The sequence below is a fragment of the Corvus hawaiiensis genome, chromosome Z (genome assembly GCF_020740725.1).
Source record: "Corvus hawaiiensis isolate bCorHaw1 chromosome Z, bCorHaw1.pri.cur, whole genome shotgun sequence".
NCBI lineage: Eukaryota > Metazoa > Chordata > Aves > Passeriformes > Corvidae > Corvus > Corvus hawaiiensis.
Window position 1 is genome coordinate 57,358,216 of NC_063255.1, and position 17,185 is coordinate 57,375,400.

At 38.1% G+C, this 17,185-nt stretch overlaps 1 protein-coding gene across 16 annotated transcripts in view; it reads right to left on the reverse strand.

Annotated features, from left to right (window-relative positions):
- Positions 1-17,185, reverse strand: part of ADGRV1 (adhesion G protein-coupled receptor V1) — a 310,923-nt gene that overhangs the window by 30,450 nt on the left and 263,288 nt on the right. For 8 of the 16 annotated variants that reach the window (XM_048292630.1, XM_048292634.1, XM_048292633.1 and 5 more), the window contains one exon: positions 10,910-11,374. The exons of 3 other annotated variants lie outside the window; for them this stretch is intronic. In XM_048292630.1, the coding sequence (XP_048148587.1) occupies positions 11,256-11,374 (119 nt within the window). In that variant the 3' untranslated portion in view covers positions 10,910-11,255. 5 more of the 16 variants (XR_007201086.1, XM_048292636.1, XM_048292635.1 and 2 more) reach the window with 5 other exon arrangements.

The window sequence follows — 17,185 nt, forward strand, 5'->3', positions numbered from 1 at the left end:
CACTGTAAAATGATAGACCTTTTGCACTCAGCAGTGGTGAGGCCAGACCTCAATTCCTGGGCTCAGTTTTAGCCCCTCATTACAAGAGAGACATCGAGGGGCTGGATTATATCCCAAGAAGGGTAGCAAAGCTGGAGAAGTGTGTGGAGCACAAGTGTGACAAGCAAAAGCTGAGGGAACTGGGGTGGTTTAGCCTCGAGAAAGGATTAGAAGAGACATTTCTTTCTTTCTACAATTACCTGAAAAGAGGGTGCAACCAAGTGGCAGTTGGTCTCTGCTCCCACATAACAAGCGATAGGACTCGAGGAAGTTGTCCACTTCTGCCAGAGGTCATTTAGATTAAATATTACAAAAAAGGTCTTTATTGAAAGTGTCAAGCTCTGGAACAGGCTGCCCATGGGGGTAGTGGACTCACTGTTCCTGTAAGGATTTTGAACATGTGTGGCATTTGGGGACATGGTTTAGTAGAGGACTTGGCAGTGCTGGGTTAAGGGTTGGATTCAGTGATTTTAGAGATCTTTGACCATCTAAATTATTCTATGAACCCATGACTCTCTGATTGGAAGTTGTTTTTATTTTTTGGTGTAACACACACATATCAAGCTCCTGAACTATCCCAGGGAGCACTTTATGACACTTAAAAAAAAAGAAGGGGCACCTAAGCCATTCCAGGAGAGGCAGAGGAAACCCAAAGGGTTCAGCCAGTGTTTTGAGGATCACATAAAAATTCCTTAAAAATGCCTTAAAAATCCCAGCCCTTTCTAAATCCTTTCTAATCTGACCAGTGCCATTATTTCATAGAATGTGCCCTTTCCTGTTGTGAACATCCATAGCTATAGGAGTTCAGAGCTGGTGATTTTCCACCACTGAATATTAATAAAATGAGAATAAAGCTGGGAAGAAGCATTAATTAAGCATTCTGCTTAATTAGCAGAAAACAGCTAATTAAGAGCAAAGAAAAGAGACGAAAGTTCTAACCCATGTCTGCACCTTCAAAAAGATGAGTTTGGGAATAATAATGAAAATATCAGTTATTAATGGATAAAAATATAGGACTTCTGGTTAGTCCCAGTTTATGACACATGTAGCATTGGTGGAATGGTTGAAATTGATTATTACTTTCAACAATTTATGTTGAAACATTTACAGAAACACTTGAAGAGAATATTGTCTTTTACAGTCTTGAAGGCAGCATTTTTCTACTGAAATCAAGTGCATTTAAATGCTTTCAAGATTATGAATGATTTACTAACTAATAGGCCTCTTGAGTTACAATTTACAAATTGTTTTAAATTACTTAACCCATGTCTGGCTTCTTGCTTTATGTTTTATGTGTATCACAGTGTGGTAGAACAGAAGTGAAGGTACACAGTACAGTTATGATTTATTGATTTATAGTGTGGAAGGGTAACAGCCTTCTTGGCAACACTTTACTTTCTTAGTGGCTTGCAAAATGTTATTAGGCGATGACTAATATTATCGTAGCTCTAATTTAACATGATTAAATAGTTGTATTTTAATTGGCAGTTGCTGGTACAGTTTGGGACACAAGAAATATCTTAATTTCTAGAGTGATGGATATCTTGGAAAGCCTAATTGAGGCAGGTAGAAAGTTTCAATAGTTTTGTTTCAGTGTGGATCTAGTGGATGTTGGATAGTTTCCTTCAATGTGAAAATTCATTGTGTGGCATTATTAATATTTTAGCTGGAAAAAAATAGGTTAAAATAATTTTGATTCACACATCTTAAAAGAACATGAATATAAACACTTAATCATAGATCTACTACCATGCATGACATACTTTACACCAATTTATCCCTAACATTACTGATATTGCAAAGAATTGGTAACAGTTCAAATTCCTGGAAAGATCAGCATGACCTAATTCAGCATCAGTTTGGTTGCTTTTATGGGCTTTACTTGATCAAAACAAGTTGGTCATCTCCACGTCCAGCAGGCATATGCTCTCAAAGAAATCCTTAAGGAGGAGCATTGGAGCAGAGAAGAGCCGGAGAGCAGAGCAGCATCCTGCTGAAATCCTGGAAGAGTCATGCTGTGTCTTGCTCCCCCCTATCACCATCACACTCCTATAGTACTGTGAATCTTCCCTGCCCAGTGGATGCCTGTTCAAAGTGAAAAATCTGCAACCGGATGGAAACTGCAACCAAGTGTCATATGGAGTGCCTTTATATGCAGTTAATTCTGGCTACATTTCATTAGATGTGTGTGGAAGGAACAGACCAATTTCTTTTGAGTTGTTGGTTCTGCAAATTAGTGATTGAATATTCAGTCTGTTTTCCATGAGAAAAAGCATTTCCCTTCAGTCAAATGTGTTTGCATAGATAAACTCTTCCTTCTCATTCAATCACAAAGTCTAAACAAATACTACTATATTACCTCCAAGCATAAATATAACCTTGATCTTCAGATGATGTTAAAGACACTGTGTTTGTGTCGGATGACACTCAGCAACATTCAGTGCTTACTTCAGAATAACTTAGATATGGAAGAATCAAAATGAGGTACAACCACAAAAAAACCTCAGCATTATCTATGACATTTCCTTTTCTCCTCCTTTAACATTTTTTGGTTTAACCAAGGTTGGGAGTTACAGAATATACTCATCTTATGTGAAGACAGGGCACTAGAGCGAGAGACACTTAAGCAGAGTGTGTATCTTTGGGGTATCTTTCCAACTCCTTGACACATAGAAAATTCCCCAAATTTTTATTGCTTTATAAACAACAGCTAATTTGGTATTGCTGGTATTAAAATTGTAATATGCATTACATGTTTAATTACATATTGTAATACAAACCCATGTGTTTGTATTATTGATAATTTTCACCGTTTTTATTGGCAACACCGATACTCTGGAAATCTTGCCTGAATAAGGCAAAAGCTTAAGAAAAGTAGGGTCTCCGGACAATTGTCCACACACTGATTGTCCAGCATGTATCATAGAGCCCACATACCTTCTTCATAGCCAAAGGTCCTGTCAGCTCAACGAAAAGCAGGTGAACACTAAAAATTGCTCTAACAGGGTGCCCTAACAGGTGCTAGTGACACTAGCAGCATGTTCTGTGGAAAACCAAAGTGAAGCAGGGAACACATGGTCACAGACTTTCTGCCCCAAACTGCAAAGTCTGAAACACAAGTAGCAGCAAGGCTCTCTCCAGCCCTTGTGTGTTCTTGGAAACTAGTTAAAGATCAATTCAGAAACAAAAACAAGCCTGAAACAACCTCTCAGAGTCAAACAGAGCTATTTTTACAGCCTCAGAGACAAATTGACTAAGCAGACATGGGTGTACCTTGTATCAGCAGACATAAAGCCACCATTACTTGACACACAATCAAAGATTGTGAAGGTAGCTTCACACCCACATACTCTTCAGGGTGCTTACAAGGAAGACAAGACAGATGTTGTTGGTCTTGGGCTGTGGATTTTGCTCCTGTGGGCACAGGCGTTCCATACTGTGCAATTCACTGAGGGCTCCAGGTAGCCTTGCCATGGGCTAAAGCTGAGACCTGGAAAGATCCTCAGACACCAACAAGGTAGTTTGCTCTCCCTAGTTTCACTCTGCATTGAGGAATGCTGTATTCCAGGTTACTGTGGGAAATCCAGAGATACAGTTTTTCCACCTGCAAGCCAAAAATAACTCTTATATTCACAACATAACTCAGTTAAGACCAGAGTTTCATTCCTGCAAGTACAAATTATAAATTCCTATCAGTGAAATCTGATGTTTAGAGCTATTGTCTGGGAAGCTTCTGATCAGGATCTGACCTTAAGAAGCAGTAGAGCAGTCACTGCTGACTGTACTCTTCTAGAACAAACGAAAACAGTCACCGCAGGCGTAATCTTACAGCTGTTAATAGTCAAGCTAAGACAATGACTCCCACTGTCATGAATTTGTTTTCCATGTATCCAGTTTTGGCCTAGAATGGATCTTAACAGGAAGGCACGTTTCTTTGTCTTTTTCACACTTAATGGAAATAAATATCCCTCATTCTTTCCTGCTTTCTGGATTCTGTCTATAGAAAATTAGACATGCAAATATCGCAATTTCAAGTCACCCCTCCAAAATCCAAGAAGCATTATTTCTTTAGAGGCTTATTTATTTATTTAAAACATAAAATACTGAGCAGCTCAAAATGAGAAGTTGTCTCTGTCCAGTACAAGGAAGTAATCATGCCTTTATTTCCCTCTTCCTCAGGAAAACTAGACATAATGAACTTAATTTTGAGCAAAACACATATTGGCATTGCTAATATAAAAGTCATAAGAAAAAAGAAAAATATAATACTTGTATAAGACAAAAAGGAAAAGAAGGGCTTTAATTCATTTCAACACAAGAATTTTCCTTTCATAGAGATCAGATTAAAATAAAAAGCAGTTATCTTAGAGCTAATGAATTCTTGCCACTTATGAGTCTTATGATCTAAGTGTTAATTTACTTCATATGATGTGTAAACCACTACCTTTTGTCAGCTAGTACTTCTGCAAAAAATATTAATTCTAACAGTATTTCTGAGGATATAAACATATATAAAAATGGACATTTTCTTTCTTTGCTAATCCACACAGTTTCAGAAAGCTATGACATTTTTAAATCATGCTAACCTCAATTTTATGAGGAGAAAACCTTAACTTCTGTTTCCTTTGCAATAAAATATTGTTTTCGTGAACATTCAGGGCTCTTTTTCTGTGTTAGAAAAGCAAGTTTTTCCATTTACTTTCTCCTCTAGAGCATGCTGCTTTCAAAAACAAGGTCTGTATCCCTGGGGTCGGATGGCATAACTGTGTATACAAGCTCCAAGGATTTAGCTGTCCATCTCCTGAGGCTACGTGGGATTCTTTTACATGCTCTGAGGATTATCTTTAATATTAATCACCCAGTGTTTGTTATGGGCTATTCCATTACAAGTCAAAAGGCTTGTTAGTAACTGCCTGGCATTTGCCTGGCTCATTCTTGCTCTGCACTCTGCAGCAGAGCATGATTTTTAAGGTAGGCAGGCTGTTTCCTTGCTGGTGACACAGCAGTGGTCCATGCCACTGTCATAGGTCAGATCTTATCCTAATCCTTAGCACACTAAAAACCAGGATTTGAGGTATTCTAATCCTAATCCTTCGTCCTTTAATGACCAACGATTAGAGGTCTTCTAATGGGCAGCAGTGGTCTTCTGCCAACACTGAATTTAAGGAATAGATATACTCTTAACTTTAAAAAGCACCTTAGTCCTGAAAAGTAAAATCATTAAGTCTGGCTCTCAGTATGGAAGAATGATCCCCAGAGAAGGACCTCAGCATTTGTTTTGGGTACTCTGGGTCGTCACACACTGCTGCATGAGAAGGCAGAGCATCACATTGTGGAAACTGTAGGAAGAGAGTGGGTGATAAAAAACAAAAGAAAAGGAAGACAAAGAAGCACTCAGAAGTTTATCCTTTTTGCTTATGTTCCTCAGGTGCAATCATTACTGCTCCACAAGTGAGCAGGTATGTTACAAAACTTACAGGAAGTCCCAGTTAAAATGGGATATATTAAATGTACAATAGACAACAGTTGGACACAGGATCCATGTGGGTGGAGACACATCAACCAGGGAGCCGGGTATTTTTGCCACCTGAATAGCCAAAATAGGCACATGTTCAACTATGAGGATGCTTTCAAGTGGAATTTGCTGGAGTAGGACATGACTCCTTAGGACCTTACCGAGCAGAAGGTACAAAACATGGTAATTGCAGAACAATAAAAAATTAGAAGGAAACCTGTTACTTTTTACAAGACAGAAAACCAGAAGATTCTTAATTGTCATTATGTCCTTACAACGGTCTGGAACAAATAAGCGAATAATGAGTCTCTTTGGGAAGTAATGTGGGTGACTGAGGTGCTGGGCATGCAGGAGCTCAGGGAGGAAGGTCACTTCTTTAGCAAAGGAAAGTTAGTTGGTGGGGTATTTTTAGATTTCTGCTAAAAGGAGCAAACAGTATCTGTGACATGGAGAACACTCAAACAGGGCTCACTTTGAGTCTGAAACAGTAGAGACCAAGTCCTGTTTGAGTAGCTAGTACAGATGCTACTTGTGTGCCACAGAAGAGGAGGGGAGCTAGTGGTGTCATCCTCCCGCACACACTCAAGGAGAAACAACTCACTATCTCCCTTTGTCAGGATCCATCAAGGATTTGGAGTGAGGTCAGTGTTTGGCCATTCTTTTCCTCTCACACTGTCCCAATCTCCAGGACATGCTGTTCTCTCAAACCAAAAGAATTACGGTCCTGTGTGCACAGCAAGCAGGAATCCATTCACCCATCTGGTCCTTGCCAGATGGTAAATCTTTGTTTCTCTGCTTCCCTGCCATAGGGAACAGACAGACCCAAGGCACAAACAGGCTGTAGGTTGTGCAGCACATCAATCACATAGCTTGTGGGCTTTGTGAGGCTAAGAGCAAAGGGAGATTTTGGGCATCCCTTTTCCTTGCTGCTCTTTTAACAACTCTATATCCTATACCTGACTCTTTCCAGTTAGGAAACTAGGAAATCACAGGCTTAACTTTGGTTCAGGAATTGTAAAGCAGGAGCCAAGAAGTTTCCAGGGAAACCTGTTTCATGACCACAGTGTTTTAGCTCCCAGGCTGAAACAGAATTTATTCTTACTATACATCTATCCATCTACATCTACATCTACATCTATCAATACTTATCTATCTACCTATATCGATACCTGTAACCACATCCATATCTATATATCTATATACCCATTTATCTATATATCCATATATCCATATATCTATATATCTATATATCATCTATATATCTATATATATATTTTTTATATATCTGCATTATTGTATCCCATAATAATTTTCTGTCTGTCTGCACATGGTGACATGTACTTGTTTATGAAGAGTAAAGGCACCCTGAAGAGGACAGGTTTTGGAAGTTAGAGTTTTGCTGGATAAAGTCACTGTGTGCTCAGATCAATGGTGCTATAGCACAGGCTTTACCACACTGTCTTTGAAGCCTACCTGCTGAGTTGGGGAAAAACAGCTCCAGTAAAAACCCTTCTGTTTTTACCCCAGGCATTGTTATGAGACATAAGAATATATATTTTCCTCCAAATCTTGTATTTTTGTAATAATGCTGTCAGTATCATGAATACAACTTTAACTTGGTTAAAACCAAGAAAAAGCATTCTTAGGGGTTTTGGCCTACCACTTAGGCTAGTTTAGACAAACCATCTTCTACATTTCAGCATATTATTACTCCCAGGTATTTAGTTCAACAATGTTTGAGAATTACATTGCAAATATTTCTATTTATTTATTGTGTGCCAGAGTGTTACACTGTAATTATTCCAATGTATTTATTGCAGAGAAGATAATTTTGAATAATGAAATTCAAAGTGGAAATTCTTCTCGAGTGTTTTTCTATGAAAATTAACAGAATAACATATTGAACAGATAAGTTGCATGTGCTACTTTCACACATGTTACTATCAGTAGAAGTAACACAGGAGCAAATTCTGCTGCCAGCAAATTTGAAATACATTCTGGTTTCTTAGTGATTTATACTAGTGCTGGTGAAACAGAATCTACAATAGTAGCCCAAGGGCCAGACCATAAACCAAGCTATAGTGAAATGCATCTGACAGCAGGATATGCCTGAACTTAAGCACTTTTCTAGTCTAGCCATGATCCTGACATGATCAGTCAATTTAACACAATTTTATGCTGAGCACATAGGCACTTTATTGCTGTAAAGCTCTCAATACAATCTGATCCTTTGCAGATCAAAGCTCTAACTGTGAAGTCCTCAGCAGGATGATGAGTTTGGATGTAGAGTATTGGAGAGCTAAGCATTTGCATGGTAGAGACAGAATATGAATATATTGGGGTCCTCAGCTGGCTTCTAAAAAAATTAGTAATCGAAATAGTTCTGTTCAAGTCACTGACATGGAGTTTTGTTTTTGCTATACAGCAAGGAAGGTGGCTTTCTCTAAAACATCACCTTAGAGATGTTTGTTGAACCTAACATTTTTCATCACTTATGCATTTGAATGTGAAATACCTTCAGCCATCCTTCAAAAGAGGTGAATTATATTGGCATGTGAGCAGCAACAAACTCCTGAAACGTGTCTATTCATCCATCTGATCTACATCTATATGTAAGTAGTTTTAAGTAAAATTTGTCTGGAAAAGGGACCTCCTTCACACAGTGAACTGTAAAATGTTATATTAAGTATTATTATATAATATTAAATTAAAATATAATGCATAAGAAATATAATAAATGATAAACAATTATAACATTATAGTATTGCATAGAGCATATGTTATTATATTATTAAATAATAATTGAAATATAGATACGTTCTCTTAAATATTGTAGTTAATACTATTATTTAATATTATATTAAGTATTAATATTAAATATAGTAAATACTAACTAAAGCTCCTTCTACCCTTCAAAACACATAAAATGGCTTCTTGGGGAGAAATTATCTTCTTTTATAGCGAAAACAGAAAAGGCAGCAAGTGTTTTTCCCTACAGAGGAGCAAAGAAAAGCCTTGTATGAGTCAGTCAGCATGGCAGGCTGTGTGGTAATGCTTGGTTTGAAAGACATCTAGCTGCAGATTATTTCACCTCATAGAAACAAAGAAATGTTTATACTCTCAATCAAATTTTAAATAATTCCTGAGATCAAGGAGCTGCAGGAGGCACTCAATCTGGTTGGGTTAAGTTACACCAAGGGTAAAGATACTGGTCCTGCCCAGGTGGGGCTGCTGGGCACACCTGAGTCAGAGCACACAGCTGCCCTCCTCCTGTCTCTATCTTTGCCTGTCCAAGGAACAGCAAAAAAACAGGCTGAGTGACTTGTTTTATTAAACCACTGAATCTCCGACAGACAGAACATTTTCTGCTAAAAAAGGATTGGTTTTTGAACAATAACAAAATTCATCTTATGACTTTAAACCGTGTGACTACCACCTAGAGATTTAAAACTCAGAAAATGCTGGCAGCAGATGTCATCCTACTGATCTCCTCTGAAAATGCTGATGCATTTACAGCAAATCCCTAACCAGGCCAGTTGTGCAACAAGTTGAAGTGACATAAAGTATTAACATTTATGGTGATGAGTCAAATCAAACAAACGTCCTCTTTTATAAGCTTTCTCACGGCATGTAGTAGCATGTACTGCGAGTAATGAAACATCTGTTACAGCCCTGACTTGCTCACAACCAAGCAAGTGTTGCAATAGGTCTGTGGGGCCAGGTTTCACATAAAGCCTTTAGTGGGTAGATGAGAAGGATCAGCACTAACAAGGTTTACTTCATCTCAGTTTATTCAGGAAGAATGAGCCAGGTTTCCTGTGAGGAAAATAAAAAAAAGTACCATATTTCAAAATATTCAAAACTAATTTTAACTCCAGACTGACTTATTTCAACGATACTTGCAGTTCACTCAAGTGCTCAGAAAGTCCCTTTTTAACAGGTGTATTATGGGAAAAAAAGTGAATTATGAAATTTGCTTAGATGGCTCACTTTTGCATAAAGTTGCCCACTTTATACATCTGTATGCATCTATATACACATTCTGATGCACTGCACCCAATTTTAATGGCTGCCCCTTCTGCTCAGGGCCTTCCTAACTGCCCTGTGTATTGTCCACAGTGAAGAAAGACTCAGTTACTATCCCCCACTCTCACCTTCAACCCCACATTAACTTTTGACATTTATCAAAAAGACTTGGCTTTGTTCCCTCTCTACCATGACCAGTATAAAGAGCCAACAACATTCCTGTGAATCAGAAATTTAAGACTCAATACAGCAGATCATATACTATATACAGACATACTCTTATTTCCCAATTCAAATGTATACTTAAAAAGCACTTGTTTAGGGGCTTTCCTTACTAGAAATATTTTCCCATGTCTGTGGAGCCTTTTGCAGCATTAGACCTTAAAGTTGGTGTCTGCCTTGGATATGGGTGATGACTATAAGCTGTGATGTCCTATTAGCTGTTACAGAACTGCGACACAGAAGTAGGATTTATTTGTTTTGTTGTTTTTGGCTTTTTAAAGCTCAACAGTTAATTAGATACAGCAAAATTTGCATATAATTCTAGAAAAATTCATGGAAAGATTTCCATAAGAAAAGTTCTCTTTTAAAGAGAGAAGTTGTTGCTCAGACCTTACCCAGTGCAAAGCCCTTAGGCAAGTTCCTGAGGAAGGTATAAAAGACTTGCATTCTCATTTACTGTACATCTATACTACACTGAGAAGTGTTCAGAGGAAAATTCCCTTGCTCTCCTGCTTTAATGTGTTTTTCTTCCAGACCGTATGTGCACAAGCAGAGTTAATGATTCCTATAATCCCTGCTCAGTTCTGAAATACTTCCTCTGTTTTTATTTTTTTTCTTCCATGGGAGGATCTTTTCTTGCTCATTTATGGCCCCAGATTACTGATCTAACTTTGTAATGCAATACTTGAACCCTTCAATCAGAACAGGAATATCTACATGGAGATCAACAGAAAATTCAACGCCTTGGAATTCCCCGTTTTTGATTGTGAAAAGAGTAAGAGAGCTTAATATTATGAAACCACCAAGGTAAAGAAGTTAAAAGCACACAGCTGGCAGCGGTTTCAGTCTTGTCCTTTATCTCCCCTTCCCTCTTTGTGTTTCAGATCATTGCATATTTATCATGTCACAATTTAAATTTCAAGTTCTTTGGCACAAGGCTTGTGTCTGTATTTGAATTTGCTCACAGACTTGGGTACTCAAAAAACAGTGAGAAGAGTACAGCTTAGGAAACTTAGAAAAACTGTGCCACTAGAACACTTTCCTGTCCAACGGGGTGTCTGCATCACCTTTCATCTTCATAAACAGTAAGGAGAAATAACAGACTGGTTTGTATCAAACAGACTCTATTGCTTTATTAGTCAGTGTTAATGTACAAGTTAATTTTAAAAAGCTACAGTTCGTGAAATGTGTCATCTACTTACGAGATACAAATCTAGGCCAATCGCTATGGTATTTATTGATGCTCACCCACTGTAACAAATTTACAGGTTTTTTTCTGATATACAAAACCTCAAGCAAACATACCTTGTTAAATGCTCAGTAAAGCTAACAGCATTCTACTACAGTTTCATATAGTGTTTTAGTGCAAAAGGAAGTACAAATATAAAAATACTGAGGCTTGAATAAAAAAAAAAAAAAACAACAACAACAAAAACCCAAGCAAGCTGTGGAGTTAGAGGTGTGTGTCAGCTATGGGTATTCTTCTAAGCTCTACAATCTGGGAGTTAGCCATGCTGCCACCATCCTGGCTGCCATGACAAGACTCGTTATCACTGACACTGAGACCTGCACCTGAAATAGAGAAAAAACCAACAAAAATACGAATCAGTGAGAATGAAATCCTAGCACAGAAATGGGGATGCTCTATCCCACTCTGCTTTATTCTTGAATTGAATTCTTGATTATTGAAATGTTTCCCCACCCCACAACTATGTGGCAAGTTTCCTCTTACTAGTTTACCATTCTGAATCCACAGATTATAACATTATCTGATATAGTTTTGTACCAGATACACTTTTTCATAATTCCACTGTCATTTGCTTTATTTGGCCCAGTAAGTGGTACAATAGCTATTTAGAGGTTGCCTTGAAATCAGAAAAGCATAAATCAAGGCCTGGCTTAGACTGGGTTCATGGTCTGGCTGTTAGAATCTGTTATTTCCAAGGACTTCCTCATAAGGAATTGATTTTTAATGATACAATTTCCATGTTAAACCATAATTCCAGCTGTCTTAATAGGACTGTAATCTCAACATGAGAAAAGATGCTGAGCAAATATTCTTTTAACCCACATTTAGCGCAAAACGGTGCATTATGTTTTCCTTCTACTGGAAGACAACACTAGACTTTGGTCCAAGGGAACTCCCAAAACATGTCTAGAAGAGAGGCTACCTTCTCCATCCTTTTGTCGTAGGACTTCTGCTAGCTTTCTGCTTCCTATTTGTTGATGGGGGTTTTATTTGGGCTTTTTTTGTGGGGAAGGTTTGAGTTGATTAGTGTGAAGATGCATAATCCTGCATTAGTTTTTATGAAATGCATATTTTTGTGAGACCATTTCTTCACAAAATATCTATTGGAACTATAAACTTCAGTGCTTTTTCAGCTCCTCTCCTTGAGCTGTAGAACAAATTCTACACAATACATGGGTTTTGAGGGCTTAGGGTGTCTAGGCTTTAAATTTGTTGAGAACTGCATATCAGTATAATGAGGCATGAGGATTTCAAGACAAATTACTTTCAGGTATGATCTTGCAGCGACGTCAATTACAAATGATGAGGGAAGTTATTTGTTTTGGGCAGAAGCAGATCTGTAACTACATGCAGTTCAAGGGAGTTACAAAGGAATCATGTCTGTCTCAAAAGAGCCCTGAACAGGGTATGCTGGGAGTTTGCATTTCATACTGAAAAACACTTTCTAGAATTTCTATCAGGTGTACAGTGCATCTCTTATTTCCACCTCAGCTGACATTTCAGTTTTTGTAATTTAATTTTTTCACCTTTGTTCATCTTTTTCTATGCTCTCTGTTGTTCCACCTTTACAAAGTTTTCTCTTAGCACCCTTCCTCCCACCACCCCTCAAGCAGAAAAGAAATACTGTAAGGTGGGCAGCAGTGAGATGCTGCTTTGCTGTCAGAAGTCAAGCTGCAATCTTGAATATGGAGTTTGGTCCAGAGAACCTGTGCAGGAGGCCCTCTAGGACTAGCCAGGTTTTCCTGCAGAGGTCTGGATGAAGTCCTGGTAGGGGCCAAACTTGGGTCCATGTCCTATGACACACGGGAAAAGCGGATATGCTGGACCATGATCCTTCTTACGCATGGTTTTGGTGTTTGGTTCATGGAGAGAACACATGTTCAGTGACACTGATGAGTCCTTAGGGCTGCATGACCTAAGCTCTTGAGAAACCAACAGCTACTGCCAGAGTATGACAGGAGTAAAAATCCATCAACATACAGAGATACAATAACAAAGTCAAGAGTAGGAGCTGAATCATTAAAGTATTGTTTATAAATTTATTGAAGTTGATTTAAATTTGTATGCACATTTAACCTTTTCATTGAGCCAGATCCTAATATCCAAAAGGTGCTTCAAGGTCCTGGGAAAAACAGCAATTGTTTAAACAAGTTATTTTGATTGTTTGATATTTGATTGTTTTAGAAAGGAAGTGTGACTGTAATAGAGAAGATGAATCAGACTGTTGTATTTACTACATGGGGATGGAAGAACAAGTAAAAACCATGAAGTACATAAAATACTTTGAATGAAGAAAGAACACATTATATAGCATCAATAACAGTGGAATTCATTCAAGACATTTAGTCAACCTGAAAAGCGTAAAGATTTCAAAAACTGCAAAACCCCCATTGTTTAAAACCATTTGAAATCATAAATATGATCACCCTGGGCTCAGATTTCAAGGTGAACACAGATTGTTGGGGTTTGAAAGATATTTGTCTTACTAGTGGCTATACTGGTGAAGTGGCAACTATTTAGCATGGGGTTTCTTAAAGAGTCTTTTGCTGGTCTCTATAAAAAGATCAGGTATTGGTCTAAATGTATTACACTATGTATATTCTTAAATGTCATCTACGTGTAAGCTTTGTTTGTGCTCTGTGCAAAGTAAGAGAAAATATTTTTTGTTACAGAGGTTCTCTATCTTGGTAAGTCAGAGACTGAAACTGGGTGCTTCAGGTTTACAAGGGCCTTGTTCTGCTGATGGTGCAAAGACAAACTACGTTAGAGCTGATCCTTTTTAGGAATAAGAACTGAAATGTAACCAGGACACCAGCTTACCAAACAGTCACCAGGCTGGAAAGGGTATGACTGTTTACATGATGGAGTTTCACAGAGTTCATTGGTCCATTGGGTTCTCAGATTAGAGTGGAATTTAAACTCAATCAGATCCCAAAAAGCATGCACTCATTTGGAGATGCTGCTGCAGTTAGGTGGCAGGTATGTAGCAGGGAGTATTACTTTTCCCCAGTTTGTGAAAGAACTACTTTAAGAAAAATACGCAGGAAAATGAAGCCTTTCATCCTTTTCTTTTTGTATGCAAGGACTAGCTAGAAACTGAAAAGTCACAGCTCAGGCTTTAAACCCACAGAGGTCCCTCCACTGACACCTACTGGTGAAGAGCTACACCAGTGCATCTCTAGGTGCCCCGGAACACCAGCTGTTACCTGCTTGCTCAGAGACAGCTCAGACTTTCACTAAAACATTTTAAGGGAGACAGAGTTTGTTTTGTAATTACTGTACTCATATCTCTGGGGAAACTTTTTATCTTTCAAGCACTTATATCTTGCTTAATCAATCATGATTTTATTATATGTGTGGGATGCATATGAATAAGCTACATAAACCAAATTTAATTATTCTTTCAGGGTTTTGATTTCACAGAAATAACGCCAACAGACATCCAGACTTCTATAAATAAAGTTCAGATTCAACTAAAAATGCTTCCTGGACATTAGGCAGTCATGTTCAACAGCCATCAGGCTGAACATATGTGTGACAACCACAGATAAGAAACTGAATGAATATGCAAACTAGCTACCTTTCCTTCCTTTTTTTTTTTTTTTTTTTTTTTTTTTTTTTTTTTTTTTTTTTTTTTTGTGAAGTGAGCCCTTCAAAACAGAAATTACATAGGCTGATAAGGCAGGGATTTGCCACCTACAATCTATCTGCCCTGTAATAGACAGTCTCCAGGATGCTGCACTGAACACCCTTCAGAACTGGAATTTCAAATGTTTCCTCTGGTTCAGGATGGCCACATGAGATGCTTTATTCTTAAACCAGGCACCTACAGTGGTGTCACCAAGGTTTATAAAATGCTGACTTTGGAGCCCTAGCTGTAGTAGATTGAAAATCATGAATCGTTTTATATAGCATTGCTATTGTAATAGCTGTATTTGTGTGGGGTTTTTAACTTGCTCAGTAGATTTTTCCAGGTATTTTCCATGTCAGAGAATTATTAGAATATTTGCATAGTATTAGAGAAATACTGGAATATTTATATAATATTTATCACGATCTTCTCTATTAAGAGTAAAAATACACTAAATTATGAATGTAGCAGTATTCTGCTTAATATATATCTGGAGACTATCATGGTGGGTCACCCATCACCCCTGGAGGAATATGGGCCTCCCTCAAAGCCTTTGCTGTTTTTTGATTTCCCATCTCATCCAAAGGAATAAATTGTTTTGGTTTTGTGCATCACAGAAAGGGAGAAGACAGGATGTAAGATATAGATGGAAGCTCAGAAATCAGTAAAGCTATCATGCTTTAGAGCAATGCTGATGGGTAGCTTGCTGCTTTGGGACAGGTTGCATCTACTTTTATTCTTGTTGGCTCCTTTTTTAACTTCCCAGCCCTAATCAGAGTAGAAGTCCTCAGGGAATTCTGGTAAATTGGGCTTTATCCTCAATGACAATAACATATGACTCTGTCGCAATCTGGAAGGCAAAGGTCTCATTAAATTGCCTATCAATATAAACCTTGCACAAGAAATCAGAGGGAAAATTAAATCTAGTCCAAAATTTCAGACTTTTAAAGTTAATTAGTGAAATCAACAAAAACTAATTCATAAATAACTAACTTTCTCAATAGAAGCTGTTTGAATCATTATAAGAGCCATAAATGAAACAAAATAAAATAAATAAACACAAATTCATAAACATTTTTTAAAAAAAAATTTAGCACATACCAATGAGCAGGACATGTCCCTAGATTATTTTTCCTACACTAATTGTTCTATTGTTTCCTTCATATAAGCCACCTTGTAGCAGGCCTCACTTACAAAAGACTTCCAAAATAAAAGAATTGAAGTGATGTAGTGAGCAGAGTGAATCTTAACTATGTATTTCTGTATGGACATGAGCATATTTGATGGAAAGAAGGAATTGATTGATAACACATTCAAATACAATATGGTATAAGCAGCCCACTGGATTTCTCACACAAAACAGAAATACCCTATCACTGTGTGAGGCTTGCACAAAGCTAGCATAACAGCTGCCTAAAAAACAGTACACTGCTGTCCACCTGATTTGCTAGAACTGCAGTTGTATGCCTCCATCTGACCCAGCCTGTACTTCAGGTTAATCTGTAATTAGGCCCAGAATTAATGACTGTGGAACCAAGGGCTAAGTGCACAGTTCTATGACACATTCCTTTAGCAACAAGGGTGAGTGTGCCAGCACAACTATTTATGGGGCTGCACTGCACACTGCAAATTACTAAACACTGACAAGTTAAAACCAAAGTTTTTCTGTGGAGGATAGGTTGAATTTTTTTAACCTGTCTTCATTTCTACAGCTGAGAGTTGCTAGCTGCAGAGGCAGGAGTGAAATGTTAGCTTTGCTGTGGTTATACCCTCATTCCCATTAATCGTGGCTGCCAGATTAAACCTTGTGGCTACAAAATTATGCCCTGTGAGCATAAGTTAAAGTCATCCTCAGAGAGCTCAGAACTACATAAGCAGAAAGGACAGATGAAGCACAAAGGGGCATAAAACCATTTTTACCTATTCCTCTGCTAGTCAGTGCTGATCCTCAATCAGCCCTCAGAGTGGGAGCTAATATTTTAGCAACACTATAGTTAAGTTTGGCTATAGATTGGCAGTTTTAGGGAACACAGATAATGGAAGGTTCTGTTTCAGTTTACCAAAGGTAAAATTTAAACAATAGCAGATCAGGTATTTCTAATCCTCCTCGAAAAGCAACACCCCCCAGTTCAGGAGTGACAAATTAGCTAATGTGGGGGGAAAAGCACCTTCTCCCTGCTCTTCCAGAATGAGGAATTCCCAGCCTATTGAAATAAAGTCTATGCTAAAAGGGTTTGAGAAGTACCTCGCACAGCAAATGACAGGCAAGAGCATCTCAGCAAAAAGGCATCTTAGGTGCCTATACACTTTAGCCTATTTAGAGAAGAGGTCCTTGTCTTCCAATTGCCAATGACCACTTCTTCCTTGGAGCCAGGACTGGTGCTTGAAGGGCATCAGACTAACTGATGTAGCGTGGGAGGGAGAGGGGAGAGAAAGAAGGAGAAGAAAATGAGAAATCTAACCTGAATTGTGGTTTCATGTGAGCACAAGCAACTACGCACAA